The following is a 16925-nucleotide window of genomic DNA, read 5'->3' as shown; positions in this document are numbered from 1 at the left end:
GAACAGCTTTGATTCCCCTAGAACAGGGGTGGCCAACTCGAGAGACTGTGATCTACTTTCATAATTAAATACTGGCAGTGATCAACCCCTGTTTTTTGGGGGGGTTCAGCTCAAAAGTTGAGCTTTTTTTAGGGAGGAGAAAAACCCCATTTTAGGGGGGGGGGTTAAAGGCAAGGGGGTAAAGTCACTCACAAAAAGATCGCCATGGATGAAAACAGCAGCACAGATATCAAACAGACCTTTTTGACATCCCTGCCCTAGAACATATCTCATTTGGGGGCTTTGCCCTGTCAAGGAGTCGTCTCCATAGCCTGCCCTCCTTCACCATTCTTGGAAACAGTGCTACTGCCATTCTCCATTATTACCATTTTAAAATGACAGGAATTTGAAAAACAAAAACCTGAGCCATTGTTAATGGCCCTCTCCTCAATTAATCCTAGCTGTCAAAGCGTGACTGCTTTGAACAGAAGGGCACATTTCCTCCTTTTGTAAGCAGCCTAATATGGAAGGGTGCATGGAGCAGCACCAAATAAAGGCAACTGGGCAAGGCATGTGCACCACACAGCAGGATTTGAAAAGAGGGAGGTTTTGAAGCCTGTGGCAAGGGAAGGAGAGCAGATGCCACTGCCTAGTGACCAAAACGAGAGCCGTGATAATAGACTGGGGATCTTCAGGCAGATAGTAATGGAAGAGACAGCCCTGGGAAAAGTGGCTTTTTTCGTGGTATGCAGCTGTAGGGCACTAGTCAGGCCTGTTACATGAATGAATGAATGTAATCCATTAAATGGAGAAACGTCTCATCTAGAAGGCAAGTGGTAAGGCCAAACTGAGGTCCAGTAGTTTTTAAAAAAGGGGGGGGGGAGAGACAAGGCTTCCCTGTAACTCTGGAAATAGAACTGTGCATAGGTTGTAAAGGGGGAAATGGTTATGTTTATGCCTACACATACCTGTCCTACCTGGAGTAAAATTAGCATGTTGCACATTCCCCCCTTTGACAAAGGATTTGCTTTTAAACTCTTAAGGTTTCTGTGCTTCAAAAAGCTGCAGGGTATGGCTGGGCAGTTTCAAGTACCGGGTACAGGGCAGCACGACAAAAGTGGAAACATTAATTGCTCCTCTGAAGTTGCACAAAGGAGCTGCGTTTAAAGCAGCAAAGGTACAGAAAGGAACGGTGGACGGTGAACACGTGCACACAGCAGATGAAGTTTATCCTGGAGTGTGTTACTTGTCATCCTAGGCAGAGCCGTGCAAGTGGTTTACTCCTTGTAGGGTGAGGAGCCCACTTTGGAGCAACGAGGCTTTAAAAGAATTTCAAGGCTACACATTTTTTTGCCTTGAGCAACTGAACAAATACCACTCTTACTCCTTCCCTTCCTGCGCAAGAAATCCATGTGATGGAGGGCGAAAAAGGCAAACATCCGCACTCCTGAAGGACAAGGCATCGCTGTTACTTTTGTGAGAGGCAGCCCTATTTTGTGGGGTAATGAAAGAGAAGAATCACAGGGATCCCAAAAACAATGGAAATGGCAGGAAAGTAATTTATAGCTTAACAGGACTACATGTAAAACGAACATAGGCAATTGTAAGTTGCAGCCGTTGAGTCAACAATTTCTCCACACACCTCAAATTAGGTTGATCTCTTGCAGCTTGCTTTCATGCTTCATTGGAACAAATAGTTTCTCATGGGTGGCAGCTCGTTTAACTTTTAAAAACTGCTCACCTTAAGTTGTCTTCAAAGCCATTTCATTCTTTTTTGGTTCCCTGATGTTAACTGGGTATTTTTTAAAATATATTTGGGGACCTCCTAAGCTTTCTCAACAAGTAATTCAGCTTTTTGTGTAAAAAAAAGTCTCCAGATAAAATTATCTCCTTTATGTTTCTGACATCAACTAGTGCTGCCCAAACAGCTGAAAACCACTCTCTAATGCATAAACTACACATAAGTAAAAATTCCCTGCATCAGTGAATTTTTAAAAAATTGCTCAGGTACAAACACCGCGTCCCCCTCATGCTGCAATACCTTCTTCCCTGTAAATATGCCCACTCCCAAGTAGATTGCTGTTTTCCCTGCAGAGGATACGGAGAATATTTCTGTTAATTTTTCTTTATTGTTTAAAAAAAGCGAGACAGACACATACAAGGGGGGAGTTAAACTCCCTTTTCAACCATGTTTAAAATCAAAGCCCTCTATAAATAGCAGTGGCTGTTTGGAGATAATTTCTTCTCTCTGCCCCCACCCCCACCCCAGCAATTAAAAACACCTTTAAATAAAGTCTTGGTACAACTGGATACAAAAAAAGCATTGGGGACATGAGGAGGGGCAGAGACACACAGGGGAAGGGAGTCAGTACAGCCAAATCCTCTTCCTCCTTGGATCACTGTTTCGAAGCCTTTTTAAAACCCGTCCAAATAGAATCCATGTTTAACACGATTTAGGGTTTTCCTGTCCTTCCAAGTGACCAGGGCTCACCGAGGAAGCGCCAAGAAGCGCCGCTTGCAGCTTCTCACTGTGTGGGTGGGACTGGTGTGGCCGTGCTGGGACTGGGAGCAATGGGATCCGGCTGAAGTGAAGGCCCTTGATCTGGGTTGGAAGGGGAGAGAAGTGAGACGTTAGGGGAGGTTGGTGGTGCTGCAAATACAAGCATTACCTTGCTGATAAAAAATGAGTGTTCTTGTATCATTTATTTACCGTATTTTTCGCTCCATAGGGCGCACCTCGTTTTTAGAGGAGGAAACAAGAAAAAAAATATTTTTCTGGTTTTCCTCCTCTAAAAGCTGTTTTTTTTTTTGAGGATCAGCTACCGTAAAAGTTTTGCAGCTTTTTTGCAAAGGGAAAAAAGCCCTGTTTTTTTGAGGATCAGCTAAAAGTTTGGCAGCTTTTTTTGCAAAGGGGGAAAAGCAAAGAGGAAAAGCCTCATTTTTATGGGGTTCAACTCACATTTCTGCAGCTTCTAAAGGAAAGGGAGCCTTTTCTACAGTTTCCAGACAGATAATCTAATCAGCCAGTCACATGTTGCTGGGGAAACAAACAACCTCCCTCTGCAGCACATTCAACAATGGAGGCCTGGGCAAGAGGGCGGGGCTGAAAGGGAGCCGGGGACTCTTATCTCTCTCCCGATCTCTTGCTGATCAGCTGCTGAGCGGGGTCCTTTCAACACCCCCTTTTCTCTTTGTAAAATAAAAAGCATGATCCTCTTTTGGCCCCTGGGCAATTCAGCTCCAGGGACCACCATTCGCTCCGTAAGACGCACAGGTATTTCCCCTTAATTTTTGGGAGGAAAAAAGTGTGTCTTATGGAGCGAAAAATAAGGTACTTCAAAACCCTAATGGAGGGAAACTGGAACATCAATATCCATTGCACTGGAAAGACTTAGAAGGCTCAACCTCCCTATTCCTACTGCCAAGCAGTCTCTGTAGCCTGGTGCCCTATCAGATTGCAGAATAATCTGATATTTCAGTACCCCAGACCCCTTAGTAGGTGAGTGCATTGCCCCCTCTAATGCCTATCAAATCAAATTTCAGAAAAGTTTAGATCCCTTGCCAATTTGTTAGCATTTTCTTCCGATTCTGAAGAGCATCACTACAGTACAATTCGTTATAAATACTTTAGATCCTGAAAGAGAAAACAGGTGAGGAGGTAGCAAATGAATTGCTGGATGTGCTGTCAGTTTGCTTTGTGGTATGTTTAGAGAAGAAAGTGGCTCGCAGCACTGCTTGATGTCACATCCCATAGCAGATATGACAAGGTTAGGCTTTGTCATTAAAGCATAATGTAATCTACTGCTGCCCAGGGGGAGAACTTAAGGTCTTATTCCTGTTTGCAACAGAATGCAAATGGAATGTAAGAAACAACAAAACTGATGACATGGTTATCTATGATTATCTAGTGAAAATAATTCAAGATTTGCTCAAAACAAGCAAGCCATGCCAAACAATACATATGAGATGCAATTTCAAGCACTAGCTCATTGCGTGCTATTTTCTCCAATGCTTTTTTTTGGGGGGGGGGGAGACATTTAATCCTAGATGGAAAAGCCATCTTCCTAACTCAACCAAGACAGAGATGCCTAGGTATGATAAGCTGCAATTCTACTGTAAATCTCAACTGTCACTATTAAAACAAGATGTCTAATTAAGTGAATATATAAAGATATGCATAGTTTGCACATCTGCCCCTGATGCAGAAAGCGAAAGAAAGAATCCATGCCTGGATACTAATGAAGTATAAGGCAAGATTCTGCCTCTAGGTAACAGTGAGCTTTGAACAGCAAAAGGTACATAAATGTGGCCACATGTGGAATGTAACTGCATAAACTGTAACTCCTTTTCTAAGACAAAATTAAAAAAAATTAAAAAAATCCTTCCAGTAGCAAGACATTCCTAGGGCAAAGTGGTGAAGTTGATTGGATGCATATATGTCGTGACTTCAGGCTGATTTATTCAACTCCAGGACACTCCTAATACATTTGCACAGCATTATGGCCGCTTCACACATGACACTTTCCAAACATGGGCATAATTTCTGTGTAAGGCAGGGAGGGGGAGAGAGAAAAAAACTTATCCAGGAGCAATACAGTGCTTAGCAGGCTTAGTCCAAGGTATCTAACAGAGAGAGACCACTTCCTCCTTTATAGGATCTTGGCTTAAAAGGGACTCGGGAACATCCAACCACCATCATTCCTAGTAAGTGGCCCTGCTGGCTGGGGCTGATGGGAGTTGGAGTCCAACAGCACCTGGTGGGCCACAAGTTCCCCACTCTCGGGGTGTGTGTATGTGTAAGAAACACACACACCACATTTACTTGTGAATTGTAATGCATTTATTTTGCCACAGGAATGCAGGCGGGGAAGCTTCCACAAACGAAGCAGCCCCGAGCCTAATGATCTTGCACAGCAGCTTGCATTTCTGTATGTGAAGTCCTCTCCCCCGTCTCCCATCCCGCCATGATCTCTGGGTCAATTCTCACCTGATCCAACACCAGCATTTGAAAGGAGGCTGCCCTGCATGGCTGCCACGATAGCGGGGCTCTGGGCAGCTGCGGAACCGTGAGGCAGTGGGGTGGCAGGAGGGTGCAGGGCGCTAGCGATGTTGACGATGGGCGGATTAGCCATGCTGCACGCAAGGTTACCATGCACTGGATGGACGGGCGTGTTAGCAGGGAAGTTAATGCCGATGGAGTCTGTTATGTTACTAGCCATGCTAAATGGGATGGAGGCAGGCATTCCGAAAGGCAGAGCCGAGGGGATATTACCAGCCATGGCAGGGTGAACGGTTGCTGGGACTGCCCCAGGGAGAATCTGGGAGGATGGCTGCTGGCTTGGGAACGGAGGCTGGGCTTCAGAGGGAGAGAGAGACAGAAAGAACTAATTAAGTGTGATGGTTAAGCAGGCAAGCAATGACTTAACATGACCCATTTGCATCCAATAGGGTTTAAAGATCCCACTGCGCTGGACTCCTAAGCATGCATGGTCAGAAAATGCACACCATTCACCTTTGACCCAGCCTATATACCAAACTGGGGCACAAAAAATTATTCTTCGAAGCGCAATGTGCAGCAACCACCCACCCAGGAGACTGACTTGATGCTGGAATATATAATTTTAATGAACATTTATTGGGACGATTTGGAACCAGAACCAGAAATACTGTACTTCATAAAAATGTGGAATTTTTGTCCAAGAAATAAAATGTCCAGCTTTATAAGCAAGGCCGACACTTTATGATTGCTGCTTCCACATTTTTATGACACGTGTGAATGTGCAGCTTTGGCTCATTTCATAAATTAGAGCCCAACAAGAACCTGTGCTCTGGTTCTAGTTACAGGTAGGTAGCCGTGTTGGTCTGCTGTAGTCGAAACAAAATAAAAATAAAGTAAAAAAATTCCTTCCAGTAGCACCTTAGAGACCAACTAAGTTTGCCATTGATATGAGCTTTCGTGTGCATGTATCTGAAGAAGTGTGCATGCACACGAAAGCTCATACCAATGGCAAACTTAGTTGGTCTCTAAGGTGCTACTAGAAGGAATTTTTTTATTTTATTTTTATTTTGTGTGGTCTGGTTGTATGTTGCTCCAGTAACATTTGCATTCAACAGATGACTTTCTCATGCAAAGGTTTGTTATGGTATAGCTTAGGATCAGACCACAGGGAAGTGGGCCTGAATGCCACTGCAGCAGCATGTGAACTGAAGTTTACTCTTTCATATTCCCATAATCTCCTGTGAGGTGTGTAGGCTGGCATTAACCCTGTTTCGCAGACAGAATAATAGACACCGAGTTCCTCAAAACCATGAGCCTGCTGTTGCCAATCTCATCTTCAACCCACATCTTCCAGATCTAAGCCTTTCTTCCATGCCCCTCTGAAGCACAACCACACAATTTACTGGGTTGTACAATCTCTAAAGCCTTTTCATACAACCCCCTCATGTGTACACTTAACACGAAATGGGGAAGCAGCATTATTCCCAGTGACACCCCCCCCCGACACCCACACATTCAGCAGGACCATGTGAAAACAAGAATCGTATGTATTTCATTCAAATAAAAAGGTATACCCCATCTTTCTAACAACACTGGTATTCCGTAAGGTTGCGTACATAAATTAAAATCACAGTGGAACATGAAACATTATAAAATCACACTATATCTATCACAAATTACAAGTCTTTCCAGCACTCGAACTGCAATATCAGTAACTAAACAATGACAGGCAATCAAATATGGAGTCGCCTGACTCCCATGGGATGAACTGTTCCTTAACAGTCCAACTCCCTTCTCCACTGCTCAGGGAATGTGCACTAAATAAACAAGACTTAAGACAGCTATCATTCTAGGTTGGAAGAATTCAGGTCTTCATTTTCCACACGGATTCCTGGTCTCTCTTTTATTTCCACCATGTTAGAGCAGCATAAACAGCAGCACTTCATTTAACTAAATTTGAAATGAAGTTGAGATCACTGCCTTCTCCCCCTTGAGCTCTGGAAGGCAAGAACAGCTGTCCGTCTCTGTATAAATCCCCACCCAACTCTCAACAGATTTGTGATTTGCTTCCATCATGGAAGGGGGGGGAGGGCAGCGGGAAAGATGATGGTGGGATCAGAAGCGCAGGGGGTAAGACCCGGAAGCAAATCATGGGAGATTTTCTTGTCCAATTCATGTAATGACCTTTTATGGCAATCACCAAACTATTCTCATTCCAGGAAGCAATTTGGAATGGAGTCGTCCTAACTTTATAGTGGGCATCTACTGCATCTGAAATACAGAGCCATTGGCTAATATCTATTGAGGACCAGTCAGCTGAAAGCATCCATTTTGGTGTTGTAAATACAGTGGTGCCCCGCTAGACGAAAATAATTCGTCCCGCGAAAATTTTCGTCTAGCGGGGTTTTCGTCTTGCGGAGCGGCAATGGGAGCCGCGCTCCGCAAAACGAAAAAAAAAAAAAAAGACGAAATTTTTTCGTCTTGCGAGGCAGCCCCATAGACTTTTTCGTCTAGCGGGGCAGCCTCCCGCTAGACGAATGCTTTCGTCTAGCGAGTTTTTCGTCTAGCGAAGCATTCGTCTAGCGGGGTACCACTGTACCTAAAACATTCCCAGCAATGCCAGTGCAGACTCTCGAAAGGCTCTGTAAGCAGCTTGTTCCATTAGCTCATGAGTAGAGATGTCAAATCTCCAGAAGTTCTGAAGCCATGAAAAAAGCCTGGGCTTTCCCCTGTTTTTAAAGAGTACTCTTTACATACTGAAAGCCACTTTGTTACTTTGGGAACATAAAGTGCATTATGTATGAATTGGTTTAACCACAGAATACACTTTATTCAGAAAATAATTATGAACTGATTTTCTTTTTTTAAAGTTTTTGTTACAAATGGAGCTACAAGATGCTGAACTGTAAGGAATCTCTTTGGTTTTGCCAAGGGAACAGGTCCCTTCAGCTCTGGAGCTGACCTCAAAGGAGCCAGACCTGTAGCCTTTCGGCTCTGACTGGAAAAGCTCTGCAAAACCATAGCACACCCTTCCTAGCCTGATATTTGCAATATGAGAGATGAAGCCTGGAGCGCATGAAGCTTGTGCGCCCTTGCAGAGCACAGTCCCTCCCTGTTTCGTCCTGCCCTTGATGGATCAAATGAAAAGCTGGTCCCACTTACCATGAGAACCTGCAGAAGGCTGTCCAGTCTGGCCTGGGCCTGTCTGTGGAGCCCCAGCGGCTGCGGGCTGTGGCTGAGCGGCCACTGGCTGCCCAATCTGTTCTGCTGGAGCCAAACTGCTGGGCTGCCCTACGGTGCTGGTGGCCGGCACAGAAGCCTGGGCGATGGGCATGGAGTGTGCGGCTGGTGCCAGTGGAGCTCCTGAAGAAGGGAGGGGCTGTGTGCCCACAGAGAGAGGCGGTGGCTGCGGCTGCTGCTGCTGCTGTTGGTGCATCTGCTGGAAATGTTGCTGGCGAGCGCGCATCTCGGCATACTTGAGCTGCTCCATGTGGAAGGCTTGTCGGTCAGCCAGGAGCTGCTGCCTCTGGTACTCTAGCTACAGGAGAGATCAGGGACAGGTTACGCCGGGCAAGTTCTCTATTCTAAACCCCCTCGTGCATTGCTCTCCCTTCCCTTGGTTTCTTTTCTTCTCCTAACATGGCCACAAATTCTTACTCCGCTGCACATGTTTTGTTACACACAGAGCCTAATGTTCCCAGGCATCTGCTGGAGCAAAATCTACTTAGCTCCAGAATGTAACTGCAGCATGTGCCTTCAGAGCATTCTCTGGACTTCCCATATGGACCGCTGCCTGGCTGCAAGTAAGAAGAATTGTGGCTGCCAACTGTGGGATGCAATCCTTGTACCAGTCAAATACAACTTTCATTGTTTGCCTAGAATGGACACAGACAGGGAGATGTTGATCCAGCCAGTTGAACTTCCTGTTACACCTGGTCTAGAGCATCCTCCCCCTGCATGTGACCAGGTAGGTGGGCGTGGCCCTTGCAGACCCCACACAAGGCCATCTTTCTCTTTTGGACTTGCTTGACTCTTTCTTCTCTTGGACTGCACTGCTGGCTCTCAGCCAGCAGCACAAGGGCCCATCCTCACAAAGGATGTAAGCCACATTCTATAACTGTAATTACAAGCTAAAGCCTGCCTTCAGGGATCATACTGTGAACTGAATGTAAGTAAACTTCTTGTTACTGTTTAAGGAAGACTGTTTTGTCTTTATTTCTTTTTAAGAGGGAACAAAAGGGGACATACCAGGAAGAAACTCCAATCTGAGCATGCCAGATTGGAATGCTTAACTAGAGATTCAAACGAATCTGCAAACTAGCTTCCTGCTGTGTAAAGGGGAATGAGCTCTGCTATATGACTCACTAGCGTGAGTGAGGAAGGATAATATTTAACCAATATATCCTCTCTTACTATCCACAACATTCCCACATCAACTAGGGAAGATACAAAACAAACAGAAGCTGTGGCAGTGCCTAGAGCAGGAGTTCCCACACACCCAGAAGCACACTCACACACACAAAAGTTAAGTCGCATCCCAGCATGGGGATCAACCTGCTTTGGGCAGAGTAAGCAGTGCTGGCGTCAAGAGGGCACAAATGTACTCACTGCCTCGCGCTCCCGGTCCATGATGGTCTCCAGCTCCTCGAAGTGCCTTAGCTTGATCTCAAGCTTCTTCATCTGTGTCTCCACCAGCAAGGCAACCAGCGACTTGATCTTACGCTCTTCCACAGCTGCCAAGTGCTGCAGAAAAAGAGAAGAGAGGGTGGATCAAAGCTCTGGAAGTAGCATGCCCTACAGAACTCCATGAAAAATCCAGAGACCAAAACTTCCCAGCAGAGGAGGGTGGCCCTGCCCCACGTTCCACATCTTGGGAAGTTACCCCACACCTTAAGCCTTAATGCCTAAAACAGGACTGAGAGATTGTCAGATTAGAAGCTAGGTTCAGAATTCCAACCCATGAGTCACCCAAGTGAGACAGCAAAAACAGAGTGCCTGAATGCATGGGAACGTGACCTTGTTGGCTGCCTAAAACAATAGCAGTGCAACTATTTCCCTCATATTCCAGAAGAAGGATGGACGCCAAGAGATTCTGTAGCTTTCCTAAAGAGATCCAAGGAAACTTACGGCTGAGGTGTGATCTGAACTAGGGACCTCACTGTATCTGTTGTATTGACTTTTCAACGTTTTTTAAATGCTTCTGGCTGCTGTTTAGCTTCATGCCATTTATAAAATTTGCAACCCACTTTATATGTTTTTACCACGGGGTTGCAGCCTAGCAACTGCACAGCTATATAAAAGCAATTTGCTTCCTAGAAGCTCAATCCGAATGGCAACCTCACACGTCCATCTGGCCTATGGAGAAGCCAGTCATTCCTGCGGCCACTGACCTTTGCCTTCACTGCTGCCGCCGCCAAAGCTGCCGCTGCCGCCGTGGAAAGATTGCCCTCGCCTATGTCCCTCTCCACTTTGGTCTTCCGCTCCGCCTCGGCCTCTGCCAGATCTTTGGGCCCTTCTTCACTACCATCCTTGGGTTCTTTTTCCTTTTCCCCGTCAGCTGAGGAGGAGAAAAACAAATTATGGGCACGGGTGTGTGTGATCTCCTGAGCTACTATTGCTTAGAAACAGGTGGGATATCCCTCAGTGCCCGGAGTTTATCACTGTACATTTTTTCATGCACTCAAAAGGCTGATCAGGCACAGGTGGGATGGGAGGAAAGGAGGGAAGGAGGGAAGGAAGGAAGGAAGGAAGGAAGGAAGGAAGGACAGCAAGAAATTCATGAGTGGATGTTTTCTTTGTGGTACTAGTTGCTGTAGTAGTAGTAATCATCATCATCATCAAAAGAAGAGGAATTTGTTGTGCCCCAGCCACTCTTTTCAGCTTCCAACAAAATATAAAACACACAATACACCAGACATTAAAAGCTTCCCGAAACAGGACTGCCTTCAGATGTCTACACAAAGTCATATGATTGTTCAACTCCTCTACAGGGCAGGTGCGACTACTGGGAAGGCCCTCTGCCTGGCTCGATGTAGCTTCACTTCTTGCAGTGAGGGAACCACCAGAAGCCCCTCGGAGCTGGACCTCAGTGTCCAGGCTGAACGATGGGGGTGGAGATGCCCCTTTGAGTATACAAGACCGAAGCTGTTTAGGGCTTTAAAGATCAACACCAACACTTTGAATTGTGCTTGGAATGTTTACTTTACTGCTCTGTTAACTCACCTTCTGCCCCAACACTCTTCTCACCCACCAACGCTACTAACCACAAGCTTTTCGATTTTCCAATGGCAGAGCTGTCCTGTTCCCATTAGGAGGCAAGGGCATACTGTACTCAGAGGTGTGGGAAGCCTCTCGGGTGCCTGGGGCGGCGTTGCCGCACCGAGGCACCCCCCTGGGGGCAGGGCGACCTGATGCATGCGTCGTGACGTCAGGACGCATGCGGCAGGACAGACTGCGCATGCCCGGAGGGGGAAGCCCCAGGAGGGGGCGCTCGGTCGCCGCTGGAGCAGCAGCACCGGCTGAGATGGACTACGCGGTCCATCTCAGCCGGTGCTGCTGCTCCAGCGGCAACCCGCCAAGTGAGCGCCGGCTCCTGGGGCTTCCCCGTCCCAATCGCACGGGGCAGCCCCATAGCGGCGCTGGCGGACGGACCCCGGACGGGCCGCGGGGCGGAGTGGCTTCGCTCCACGGCTTGCTCGGGTCCACCGACGGGGCAGGGCTGGCCCATGTGTCACCCCCCCTCCCCTGGAACCCAGGGTGGACCGCCCCCACCGCGCGACGCCCCTGACTGTACTGCATTTAAGTTAACAGTACCTTTGGCTGAGACTTTAGAACAGGGTTGGGTAAACTGTAGCCCTCCAGATGTTTGTTAAGACTCCCATCAGTCCCAGCCAGTGTGCTCAATCGTTACAGATGAGACGTAGCAACATCCGGAGGGAGCCCCTGCTTCAGAACATGCAACCACAGCATCCCAGCTCTGTTCAAGCTCCTAGTTCACTCGCTACTTTATGAGCTTTGCCATTACCCAGAAGGTGGTGCTCACCCATGGTGTCCCCATCACTCTTGTCCATCTCCTTCTCGCCGTCAGCCTCTTTGCTTTTCTCTTCCTCTTTCCTGGGCAGCTCTCCAAGTTTCTCCTTCGCTTCTTCCTCCAGGGCGCCTTCTCTTGGTTCCTGCATTGAGAGAAGGGCTTGATTGATTCCAACAGCTGTCTAATGCCTCTTAATCCTTCCCTAGCTGTGGCATGGGGCTCATGCACACACAATATAGAAGGCACAATTGGAAAAGTCTCAGAACTGCAGCAGGGGGTCTACAGTTATTATTCTAGTGGCCAGGAAAGCAGACCAGGATATATATTGTGATCGGAAGATTAATGAAGTGAAGGACTCTGAGGGACAGTTTGTTGTTAGCAGGGTAACATAAAGGTAAAGGTAAAGGGACCCCTGACCATTAAGTCCAGTCGTGTCCGACTCTGGGGTTGTGACGCTCATCTTGCGTTACTGGCCGAGGGAGCCGGCGTACAGCTTCCGGGTCATGTGGCCAGCATGACTAAGCCGCTTCTGACGAACCAGAGCAGCACACGGAAACACTGTTTATCTTCCCGCCAGAGCGGTACCTATTTATCTACTTGCACTTTGACATGCTTTCGAAATGCTAGGTGGGCAGAAGCAGGGACCGAGCAACGGGAGCTCACCCGGTCGCGGGGATTCGAACCGCCGACCTTCTGATCAGCAAGTCCTAGGCTCTGTGGCTTAACCCACAGCGCCATCTGCGTCCCCGGCAGGGTAACATGGTGCCCTGCTAACAACTAACTGTCCCGTGCAGGAAATTTTGGAGACTCATTTTTTGCTGAACATGTATCAGGGCTCATCTATTTCCCCCGCACCTTCACCTCTTTCTTCTCTTCCGATGATGGAGGTTCTGCCCGGTTCTCATCTGTGCAGCTCTCTTCTGAGCAAAGAATGGAGAAACAGACAAGGAAAAAAGATACCAATATTAAAGGCTGCAAGTAATGCTCCCTCCCACCCACTAAAGGGGGGGAAATTGGAATAATGAATGGGAGTGGGAATCTGAATGGGTGAGAGTCGGTCTCAAGCAACTTTACAAGGAACGACAGCTGAGGGACCCACTAGACTAAGGCCCAATAAGCTCCTCTCAGATTGCCGGTATTTTAGACCTAAGGCAAGTTCTGGACACAAGCACCTTAGAGATGCTCAGCTCCAAGTTAAGACCAGGCATCTCCCAAGAAGGCAGGCCCCAGAAGCCATTCACTGAGCCACACAGTAACCTTCTGGAGGCGAAAGCTTTAGGCCCACAGCCCAACCCATGATCTGCCCGGTCTGATGGGGTAGGGTGGGGTTAGATAGAGTGACAATGGGAATCCCTTACCCTGCGCCAGGCGATTGAGTGTGAGCTCCAGGCCGGAAGCCAGGCCGGCTCTGGTCTCCTGCGTCTCGGCGCCCTTCTTAGTCCCCACCGCACACTGGGCGAGGTCCATCGAGGGCGCTTCACGGGATGAAGCGCGGAAGGCGCTCCGCTCGCCCCCCTCACCTATTCTCTCCAGTTCATCGGATGTGGTGCCTGCAATTCCGCTGCTCTCCAGACCAAATGCCGGGTCTGCCTTGCCTGTCACCTTGGCAGCTTCCTCCACCTTGCGGACATGAGCTTCAACCAAGGCTGTGGGGACCTCCTCCTTCATCTTGGAGAACTCCTCTGCAGAAGAGAGCCACAGGGTCAGCTGAAAGAGCACCAGGCGGCAAAACGGTGCGTGCAAGGAGGATACAGGGAGAGGGGCAAAATGGGCATTGCAGTGCAGGTGCTGCAGGCAGCAAGAAATTCTACTGCACCTCTTCTATCCACTAGGAAGTGGCTGAGATGGGCAAGAGTTGCAGTTGAAATAGAGTTGGGCGGGAGGCCACTGGGGACACAGGAGCTGAAGAAATGGATCTGCTCAGGTGTAGTAGCTCTGTCAGCAATTAGCATCTCATTTCAACAGCCACTACATGGCATCCCAGTCTACTTCCTGAGTGCTAGTGGATGCACTTTCCACGTATCAGGACTTTCACACCTTACGGAGAGCACCTGAGTCCAACATCACATGTATGAATGCCATCTTCAAAAATATAAAGGGTCACATGGAAGATGGAGCAAGCTTGTTTTCTCCTGCTCCAGAGGGTAGGACCCGAACCAATGACTTCAAGTTACAAGAAAGGAGATCCTGACTAAACATCAGGAAGAACCTTCTGACAGTAAGAGCTGTTTGACAGTGGAACATGAGAGGTGATAGACACTCCCTACTTTAGAGGTTTTTAAGCAGAGGTTGGATGGTCATCTGTGATGGACGCTGTTGCTGCAGCAGCATCATATACCTGTATTGTGCTTGAGCCAAGTCATGTAAAGTGCCCTCATTTCCTCTACAAGATGAGACTGTGGAACAGAGTATTGGCTAGGCTTTCAGAAAGTACCAAACTCAGAGATCTCAGACCAACAAAAGGTGAGGGAGGGGAAGTGAGAATGATGCTTGTTTGGGGACTTATCTGTGAGTCTCTGACCCAAATTCAGCCTGGGTATTAGCATCACATAAATGACAGCAAAAAAATTCCTTACTGGTTCCCAGGACGCTGGCCCAGAATTTGGCATCCTGAAATCCACAGCTTTCCTTTTAAAAAAGCACAGCTTTCCTTTTAAAAAAGCATTTAAGTCTGTAGAAAAAAGCTTGTTAACACATGTGCACTATCAACTCTTAAAATGACAAGGCTGGACAGAATTCCCGGGAGTCTCTTGGACAGTGATATGGTGTCCTAGACCTGTTCTATAACTGCACCCATTTACAGACTTAATGGCCTTTCCATCCCTAAGGGTACGGTGTGGGGGGGAGTCTGAAGAGTCCCAATTACCGAGGGCTGACTTGGCTGCTGCGGATGCCACACGAGGGTCCACAACAGAAGCCAAGAAGGCCACGGTGCTCATCACGGGGTTGCCCGACTGGCTGAAGGGAATGGGTTGATAGGCCAGAGGCCCAAGAGAGGCCTCCGAGTCCTCCAGGTAAGGGTCCTCGATAGGAAGACGCAGGAAATGCAGAATGCACTCGTCCTGCGTGCGGCTGCCAACGTGCTCAGAAACTTTGTTCCAGTCATCCTTGTACATCTCCAGAGCCTAAAAAGCAGTGAAGAGAAACGACGCATTGGACATGAACAGCCAAGGGCAAGGATCAGAAACAGCCAGTCAACAGCACCACAATAGATGTTCTACATGCCTGAAGCTTTTCAGAGGCCAGACTCACATTCAGTCCCCATGTTTTGTGTAGTTCCTAAATAAATGCATATTTCCAAGCACAATTCAAAGTGTTGGTGTTGACCTTTAAAGCCCTAAACGGCTTCAGTCCTGTATACCTGAAGGAACATCTCCACCCCCATTGTTCAGCCCGGACACTGAGACCCAACCCTAAGGGCCTTCTGGTGGCTCCCTCAATGCAACAAGTGAAGTTGTAGGGAACCAGGCAGAGGGCCTTCTCAGTAGTGGCACCCGCCCTGTGAAACGCCATCCCAGCATATGTCAAAGAGATAAGAAAATGTTATGACTTTTCATAGACACCTGAAGGCAGCCTGTACCGGGAAGCTTTTAATGTTTGATGTTGGTTTTTTCCTTTATATTTTGTTGGAAACCGCCCAGAGTGGCTGGGGTAACCCAGTCAGATGGGCAGTGTATAAGAAATTTGCTGTTGTTGTTACAAATGTTGTATATTTTATGTCTCTGTGAGTCAGAGATACAACTTTCAAAAATCTATTCAGTGTCTCAGTTCACAGTATGTGTGGCTGGTCTAAGCACAAATTGGGGGCAGGAAGAGGAAGCAATACTCAAGAAGCGCCTTAGGCACTTTTGTGGGAAGATAATCATGTTTCTGTCCTCTCACCTCCAGCAGCAGCAGCGTCTCTTGCTCTGTCCACTCACGAGTAGCACTGGCAGCAGCTTTGCTCTGTGGGGAAACCACGCATTAGAACACAACCCTGGTCACTTACCAGGAGGCCTCCAACCCCATAATCTGACCATCACGTGTCCTTAGAGGCCTCTCTTTCTCAGTGTAAGTTTTTGGCATGCCTGCCTTGGAGGGGCTTTCTGTTCTTCAGCCGTACTCTCTGGCTCAGCCTTGGGACACAACTGGAGAGGAGCTGGCTGTTTCTCTCTCTTACCCTGTCCTGTGTCCCCGCATGATCTAGGCAGTGGGTGGAGGCAACCTGTTGTCTCTTGGTGGCCCTCTGTACACCAACCAGGGAACAGGTATCTCATGCGTGAGCAAACCCACCCTCTCCCCACTCTTTACCTTGGAAGGAGCATTCTTCTTGGTGTACATGTCAGTGCGAAGCCCAAAGTTTTGCATGTCTGGTGGCTTCTCCTTGCTCTTGTCAGGGAAGTTCAGCATCTGCTGGGAAGCTGTGGTTTGCTGGGGAAAGAGAAGAATGAGCTCCCTGTGGTGTAAACACAGCCAGAGAGAAATATGTCCATCACCGCATTCTATTTGTGGCCAATTTACAACACAGACTGCAATGGTTGGACAGCAACCATACACCTCTGTTGTGAAAAGACACTACAGTGGTACCCCGCTAGACGAATGCCTCGCTAGACGGAAAACTCACTAGACGAAAGGCATTCGCTAGCGGAAGGCTGTCTCGCAAGACGAATTTTTCAATGGGCTTGCCTTGCAAGACGAAAAAATTTCCGATTTTTGTTTGTTTGTCAAACTGCTATTCTCCCGTTGGTGCTTCGCAAGACGAAAAATTCGCTATACGACAGCACTCACAGAACGAATTAATTTCGTCTTGCGAGGCACCACTGTGGTTGCCACTTCTTGGATGGGTCTCAACTTTCAGTGGCAGATATCTGCAGACTGTGCCTTCTTTTTTTGTGCCTTGCTTGGTCTCTGACAATGAAACTTTACAGTTAGCCTATA

General features: G+C 47.7%; 1 protein-coding gene across 10 annotated transcripts in view; it reads right to left on the bottom strand.

Moving 5' to 3' along the window:
- Positions 1–2088: 2088 nt before the first annotated feature.
- Positions 2089–16925, bottom strand: part of SMARCC2 (SWI/SNF related, matrix associated, actin dependent regulator of chromatin subfamily c member 2) — a 31097-nt gene continuing 16260 nt past the window's right edge. The window contains exons 19-29 of one of the 10 annotated variants that reach the window (XM_033137812.1): positions 16299–16418; positions 15891–15953; positions 14875–15133; positions 13367–13690; positions 12864–12928; positions 12021–12150; positions 10369–10535; positions 9587–9721; positions 8141–8516; positions 4967–5335; positions 2089–2581 (exon numbers count right to left, since the gene is read on the bottom strand). In XM_033137812.1, the coding sequence (XP_032993703.1) occupies positions 2505–2581; positions 4967–5335; positions 8141–8516; positions 9587–9721; positions 10369–10535; positions 12021–12150; positions 12864–12928; positions 13367–13690; positions 14875–15133; positions 15891–15953; positions 16299–16418 (2085 nt within the window). In that variant the 3' untranslated portion in view covers positions 2089–2504. The remainder of the gene's footprint in view (positions 2582–4966; positions 5336–8140; positions 8517–9586; positions 9722–10368; positions 10536–12020; positions 12151–12863; positions 12929–13366; positions 13691–14874; positions 15134–15890; positions 15954–16298; positions 16419–16925) is intronic. The other 9 variants (XM_033137875.1, XM_033137827.1, XM_033137820.1 and 6 more) reach the window with 9 other exon arrangements.

This window comes from Lacerta agilis, chromosome 2 (genome assembly GCF_009819535.1).
Source record: "Lacerta agilis isolate rLacAgi1 chromosome 2, rLacAgi1.pri, whole genome shotgun sequence".
Taxonomy (NCBI): Eukaryota; Metazoa; Chordata; class Lepidosauria; order Squamata; family Lacertidae; genus Lacerta; species Lacerta agilis.
This window is presented reverse-complemented; position numbering and strand designations above follow the sequence as displayed.